Below are 7,813 nucleotides of genomic sequence, written 5' to 3'. Positions count from 1 at the left end.
GCATTAGCCAAAACATACACGCTGTTTATTATTTTAAATGCTTTTTTTTTTTGTCTTGTAAAAAAAATATCACGAAGCTCAAACATAAAAATGTTATGTATTTTTTTATTATAAAGTTTTTTTTTTTTAAATGGTGTGAAATAAATAGTACGGAGCACCTAAAGGGACATTGTGGTGGGGGAAATAAATATGAGATGGGAAAAATAATAAGTCAATGTTGTTGCGTTCTTTCACAAAGCTCAAGTTTCTCGGGGAAAGCAAAACATTTGCGAGGGAACTCAAAAGCATTGACAAATATTTTTTTCCCTCCATCTCATGTTTTTTCCTTCACTATGTCCCTTAGGGGCTCCGTAACTGAATCAGCAAATGTATTGAATGAATGAAATTTGAAAACTTCGAATGTTTTTAAATGTTAATATAGGCCTATGTCTGCAGAAGATATTCGGATGTCCTCCAGTAAGCTTAACGCTTTCCCCCCTCTCTCTCTCTCTCTCCTTCTTCTCTTTTATGGTCTTGCGCTCATTTCAGTCAGATTTCCCTTATTTCACGGTTCAGTGGATGTGCAGGGGTGAGCTCGCGCTTTCTCATTGGTCAGCGAGCCGCCTCTCTCCCATCTCTCTTTCCCCATTCATACATCCCTCCTCTCCTCCTCAACATTACTCACACGTATCCATGACAATCACTTTCTCATAGACGGGACTAATTATTTAAGACTGGAAACGAGTTCAAAGTTACCGAGAGACAGAGTCCAGACAGGTGAGTTTGTACGCGGTGTTTGAGGTTCAGAAGCTGAGCTTGTGTTCTTTCTGTATTTAGTTTGACCCGCAGTAGTTCAGTCGCTCTGCAGTGGTCTTGAATAAAAACACATGCACGTGGAGCTACTTTTTTATTTTGAATTCCTTGTGCATTTTGTTTTGTCGCTTCTTTGCTCTTTTCCAATGTGTTGACAGTCGAGAGAAAAGCTATTTGATGGATAACAAGCACACGCTTTAAATGCAACACTAGACGCTCTTCGGGGGAGAGACGATGCAGTTACTTAACAGTCCTGTTGAGCCTCCAGTCACTTAATTGGCCACAGATGCGGAATTCTATGCTCTTTTACCGTTTAGAAATTGGATGCATTTGGGAAAGTTTATGAGGCGAGCCCAGCCCTCGCCCGCAGGAGCCCGGGGTCTGACGCTGCGAATATAAATCGAGCGAATTATAAGACTCCTGATTTATTCATTACGGTCAGTATGTTCAGGTATCGAAATGTCAACATCTCGTTTCTTATCGCGATGACAGGCAACTGACGAATGCATTTTAATTTCCATAATTATCGTGTTGCATATTTCGTTTATTGTTGCATCATTTGAACTGTAAAATGTGTAAACCCGTGGCATTGATGCTTTATGCACAAATTGATTTCAAAGAAATGTTGTTTCAGTAGTCAAGTGTAAGCTATGAAATTACAACTAGAACTTAAAATACAAGGTGAATTTTCGCCTTTTTTTTTCGTAAATACAAAGTGACAACCTGCAGTCATAAATTTTAATTAGCCTACTTTAAATTACGGTTGATGAAGAAAGTCGCTTTGACGCTCTGAAAAACAGAAATACATTAATGACTTTAATAAGTTTAGTGGATTGAAACAGCTGATGAATATACGCAATGAGTGAATATAAAATAATGACTGTTTTTTACACTGATGGTTCGGGAAAGTGACCTAACCTGGTTATCAAGAAAGGGCAAAAAAAAAAAAAAATTGTATTTATTATTATAGGCTACCGATGCAACTCATCACCGTGTTATTATTCAAACAAAATCACCATTAAATAATTAAAGCCTCTAAAGAAGGATAAATACTCTTTTTAATTTTAAGGTTTGCGTTATTTCTCTTGTGTTCTGATATGGCCATCGGTTATTTTGATTGTGTTGCTGAACTGCTGAGGAATGTTGAATAATTCTAGTGCCAGTCTGCTCTGTAATTGCACGCCGAGGGAAAGGCAAAAGACACCGTCCCCGAGGTGCCCTTTCACCCGAGACTCTGTAAGCTACACTTATTAAAACGAAAAGTGTTTCAATGTGTGTCTGCTGTGGAAGTGAAGGGGCTGGGCCTATATACTGCACTAATTGACTTATCTCATATAACACATATATAAACACTATCAAAAACGAAAGAAGAACGGGAAAGAAAAGAAAAAGCATGATATAGATTAAACGGATACATTGTTTATATATTTATAACGATGCAAAAAAAAAGTCATTATTATTATTATTATTATTATTAGCCTATTATTATTATTATTATTATTAATGATGGCTTCACTGCCACCTTAGCCAAAATAGCCTACTTCATGAAACAGAGGCTTGTTTAGTTAATAAAAAATAAAAAAAATGTTTTGAACCTCTGGAGGGATGAAAGGTAAAAGCTACAATTCTTAAAGGAATAAATGCAGCTCTGTTTCACTGTGCTCCAGTCTTGCCTCTCATAAGCTCATGAACCAGATCTGACCTCTCTGTTTAGATTGGCTGGATGTGGTTTTACGGGCTGGAAACAAGGTGCCCAAATATACACAATAACTGCTGCGTTGCAAATGATTTTACCATTTATACCCGATGCAGGTATACAGAAAATGCAGATGCATGAGTTTTATCTAGGCCTATGAAAACATCTCTGTAGTGGATGAAGAAATGTATTTCTTAGAATCTGAGACGCAAATCAATTTTGAGAGGAAATGGCTTAGCTAAAGGAAAAATATGCTTGTGGAGGAGAATTCGTTTAATTCAGAGAAATAAATGAAATAAGTGCAGATTTGTGAGAGATAGGAACTAATGAATGACTATAATGAATGAATTTCAGTAGACTAATCAAGTTAATTTTTAGACCTTAAGACAATTTTCTTGGTGTGGGGATCAGAATTAAGTCAGAATTTAGGCACAAATGGGCTTTTTGTCTAATTATTATTATTATTATTATTATTATTATAGACTTGTTGTATTTGTTCATTTGTTAGATTTGCACTGGACAAACTCTAGTTTCCTCTAAGATGACATGTGGACTTGTTTTTTGAAGGGGCCGTGAAGTGAACATCACACATTTCCGGGCTCTCTGTCCAATGAAAATGTTTCAGACCGTCCCCGACACTTCGTCTTACGTCAAGGTAAGACAACATCGTCACTACGAGCAGGTAATGTTGGAGGAAACACACTGGAACTTCTAAATTGCCTTTTTCCTCTTACAAGTTGCATGGTGATGATGACTGACGTAAAATGGTTTGTAAAAACGCAGATTCACCCCTCGTCATATTTGCCATAAAATGAACGTTTAGTTTGACGACTGGGTTCATTTGTTTACAACACATCTCTCTAACTTGATCTGAACATTGAATGAAGGGACAAGCCAAGTGACTTTCAAAAATGTTACTTATATTGTACATTATTGCATTTGACATGGTGCCCTTTTTTCCTCTCTCTACATGCTTTTAAAGAATGTAAACATTGCAAATGGCAGACATCTGTTTTTGCATGAACTAGGTTCGACCAAGCAGGGAAGTTTCCATTTATTATTCAAACTCGAGCTGTTTAAGGAATCTCTGATGGGTTTGAGTCCACTGTATAAGCCACTGAACACATTCAGACTGACATTGATTATGCCCACTTCTACTGAATTGCTCTCTTTCTGATACAAACATGGTTAAACCTCTCTATGAAGGGTATTATCACTGTTCATTGTTTTAGAGGCTGAAATTGGCATATTTTGATGGTTATTTATGGCAAAGTGCCACAGCAATAACTTTAATGTATCAGAAGGCTTAGTGCACAGCATACAGACAGAGCCATGAAAATGAAGTATTGTGCCTGCTAAAGTCATTCATTATATCTTTACAATCAGCATACTTTCCAGAGCCGAGTTGTTATGTTATGGAGACTTATTGCCCCCCTGCATAAGGGAGCTTTTCATGCAGACGCTATAGTTTGTGTTCCTCCACAGAGGGCTGCGTTTCACAGTCCCACGAACAGTCCTCGATTTGTTTCGAGACATTAGCAGCGCAGGAATGTTGAGGGAAAACCTTCTCTTTGAAATCCAGCTTTCTCTCCACAGACTGAATAATAAATAGTACAGTGCATGGCTGTGGAGTTGGGCTGCGTACAAACAACAATTAAATGGAGCAAGAAAGAGTATTTGAGAAGATTATTATTATTATTTTATGTTTGTATTTTTTTCATTTAGCATTTATTCTTATTTTTTAACAAGTGAACAAGTGTCTGTGTTAAGACAGTCTTCTCACAAAACCAAAACTAAGTTTTTGTTTTGGTCAAAATTGACAAATATTTAACAAATGTGTTCCAGAAGTAACCCATTTCCTTCACATTTCCGGGTTTCTCAGAAGCGGAAGTCGTAGTTTGGGAAACTTCTATAGCGGTGAATGAGAGACTATGTTAAAAAGTGTTCCCATTTGCTCAAATAGCAAAATAAAAACTTTTCACAACTTTCAAAAAGAGGGGGGGGAAATAGAGAGAGACTGAGCACCCTCAGCAGCATTAACTAATTTTTTTTTTTTTTTTTGTCATTTGATGCAGCAAAGGTAATATAATACAAAGTAGTGTTATAAATGTAGGCTACATACTTAAAAAAATAATAAATAAATAAATATATATGTATAAACTTTGCAGGATTTATGATTTATGACCGTTAAAACGCGTCACCACAGTCTGTGAAAAGGGTCAGCCAGTTAAACGCTCAGAATTTTGAATGTTGTTGCTGCTGGGCAGAATTTGAGCGGGAAATGGATTTACCTCAGCACGCCTCAAGAAAGGCAAGTTTCAGAGAAATATTCAGCCTCATTCAGGCGAAGCCATGGGTTAAGGTTTTTGTTTGGTTAAGGCCGGGCGAGACTGGAGCTTTCCAATAAAAATAAATCTCAAATTAATTATGGCCCGGGGCTGGAGGCCAGACAGTTTGGTGTTGTGTGCTGCAGTCTCTATTTTTTCGATGTGCGTGTCATTCTCAGCGCGTAAGAGGAAAATGGGCTCGTGACGGTCTCGAGCAACCTGAGAAGCACCACTCTATTACCGGTACTATGTGTCGAATATTTGTCTAAAAATCGTAAGATAGATAGATAGATAGACAGATATGGTATATTGGCTACTTGTAGATCAACCTTTAGTTATGTAATTGTATGGTCGAAAGTCCGTTTACCACCAGAGGAAGCCTCTGGCCTCACTTGGTTAGTCTTACTCAGGCACTTCAGGGTTTTTCCAGTAGCGTTGGGCCACTGGCTTCCCACAGGTCGTGGTTGGGAGAAATGCCTGGCTGTCAAGCACAAGCGTCGAGCCAGATGTTCTGTGGCTCACTACATAAACCAACATGCATTTGTTTATTGGCCTTCCAAAATGTTTGTTACCGCTGGACTCATAATGACCTGGGCAAGTGCCACGCGGGAAAAGAGACTGATTTTTATTTTATTTTAGGTTTAATGATGCACCTCTTGGATATGTTTGCTCCATAAATAAAAAATAATTTATTTTGGACTTGTTATCATTACATCTTGAAAGTTGAAAACACACTGTATCTGGAAAGAACCATGGTTTAGATAAGCAGATGATGTCTAAATTGTGGATTTCTAGAGCACGATAAGACTGTCCTCATCAAACGATCTACAAAATGTTAGCTCACTACAAACGCGGTTCGTAACTTTGAATGAAACGACTGTGTTCGCTATTTATCTGATATATAGTTTAGCTTCGAGTAAAGAGACGTCTCATTTATAATAATCGAAATAGAGACCATAAAACATAATTATACTGTCATTAGTGACCCCTCTCCGCCAGATCTCCGTCTCGTCATGCGCTCAGAGATAATGGTGTTTTAATTAAAAGAATTGTGGAGTCTAAGCGGCCCCTCTAGGGAAACATATGTTTCAGCTATCAAGTCCCACGCTCTGTGAAAATGATGTCCACCCTTCCACTACAACGCGCATACACATCCCAAAACCTGATATGATGATCCAAATCTGCATTACTCAACCATAATAGCCTATGTAAGGTTAGTTCCGACTTAAACCAAATTAATCTCCTTCTGCTTTGTCAGATCCCTCTACTTGTCTTATATCCCCCACTCAATCAAGAATGCAGAACACAGAAATTGATAAATATATGCCAACACCGTTTATTTGAATAAAAGAAAAATCAGGGTTGTTTTGTGCAGGAGAGAGGCACAGACTCGAAATGGTTAAACAAGGTGTCTCCGTTAATTACTGCGCAGGCCTCAGGCAGGAGAAGCCTTGACCCCTAGCAGGATCCAGATGTGGAGCTCTCGAGGGGGCCTCCCCGCCCCCCGACCCCCTCCCAGACCCCCATGTCGCAAACAGTGCAAGTCAGCCGGCGCAGACTCAGTCTCGCTCCCCGAGGCTTGGCCCTCTCGGTCAGGGGGTCTCAGGATCCGGGGGTCTGGCTGCGCGTCCAGAGTGTGCTCGGTAATACGTTATAAAAAAAAAAGTAAAAAAATTTTTTTTAGAGAAAGGTATAGCCTACAAAAAAAAAAAAAAAAAAAAAAAAAACCGCTGGGTTGTTTTAACATATTTGGGTCACATGTGGACAACCCCATCCGTTGGTTTACTTTTTCTTTTCTTTTTTCTCTCTTTTTTGGTTGGTTGGTTTGATTTTTAAAAATGTTTTTAACCCAATGGTTGGTTTAAATGTTTTAATCTGTTAAACCCAACGGTTGGTTTATTTATTTATTTAATTATTTTCCAAATTTAAACCCAACCGTTGGGTTTTGTCCATATTTGACCTAAACATGGGTTGAAACAACCCAGCATTTTTTTTATTTTTTTATAATTTTTGACACAATATATGTTTAAATCGTGATAAATAATGCGTATTTCAATCTTTTCCTGAACGAAAGTAAATATTTACTGTATAAATATTGTCTAGAATAGAGACTGTTCCCCTCATTGCACATGAAGACATAAAAAAAAAAAAAAAGTGAGGCCATGTGCTATTGATTTGGAGAAATGTTGAACAGCAAGCACTCGAGAGGTATCAGCCTCTCTATATGATCCATATACAGCCAGTGTTTCTGGAGAAATGCTATGCGTGTGCATTCAGAAGCGCGCACACGTGTGGAGCAGACAGACTCGACGCTGCGGGCTTCGCTTTTATTAATGGAAACCCATATTAGCAGCGAAAGAAGTTCGGACAGACATTCTTCACTTCACATGGGTACATCCAACTCGCATTTTCGTTTATAGCGGAATTACGACCATAATATTATCCCGTTATGCATTCGAACCTGTATGACAATAACCATCTGCATTAATGGTCAAAAGATTTATAAAGTTAATATTTTTATTATAATATTTTTTTCTATCAGCTTAGTGTTTATATTTTTTTCTTTTTAGAGTTTTATTGTTAATTATTTTCTTTAACATACAGTGTTTCTACCAAATCGATGTCTATTTTAATGTTGGAAAAAGCGCAACAAACGTAAAGAGCTGGCATGCATTCTGTAAATATTTCCAGGCAAAAACATGTAAAGGAAAGAAACACTATTGTTTTGGTGTCTTATCTTCGCGGGACAAATATCCTGCTTTCTGTGCCGTAATGAAGGCAGGGCCAGTGACACACACACACACACACACACGCACGCACGGCTTCCTTCTCAAGCGCAGTGACTTCACTTCCCAAATTTAGAGGAAAAAAACCATCCGGCGAAACTGTCTCTGTCTCTCCGCCACATATCGGGGCTGGAATTAATTCAGACGCGTGTCATGTTTGGAATATTGTCGGGCTCCACTGAAAATTGCGCAAAATGGACGGAACTATTAAG

At 38.2% G+C, this 7,813-nt stretch overlaps 1 protein-coding gene across 3 annotated transcripts in view; it reads left to right on the top strand.

Annotated features, from left to right (window-relative positions):
• Positions 1 to 594: 594 nt before the first annotated feature.
• The window catches only part of fli1 (Fli-1 proto-oncogene, ETS transcription factor), a 33,553-nt gene continuing 26,334 nt past the window's right edge, over positions 595 to 7,813 (top strand). Inside the window, exons 1-2 of one of the 3 annotated variants that reach the window (XM_082182241.1) lie at positions 595 to 756; positions 3,056 to 3,170. In XM_082182241.1, coding sequence (XP_082038367.1) covers positions 3,099 to 3,170 — 72 coding nt within the window. In that variant the 5' untranslated portion in view covers positions 595 to 756; positions 3,056 to 3,098. Of the gene's footprint in view, positions 757 to 3,055; positions 3,171 to 6,844 lie in introns of those variants that run through there. The other 2 variants (XM_082182242.1, XM_082182243.1) reach the window with 2 other exon arrangements.

This window comes from Leuciscus leuciscus (genome assembly GCF_965113295.1).
Source record: "Leuciscus leuciscus genome assembly, chromosome: 10".
Classification (NCBI taxonomy): Eukaryota; Metazoa; Chordata; class Actinopteri; order Cypriniformes; family Leuciscidae; genus Leuciscus; species Leuciscus leuciscus.
The sequence above is the reverse complement of the archived record's forward strand: the minus strand, read 5'-3'. Positions and strand labels throughout refer to the sequence as shown.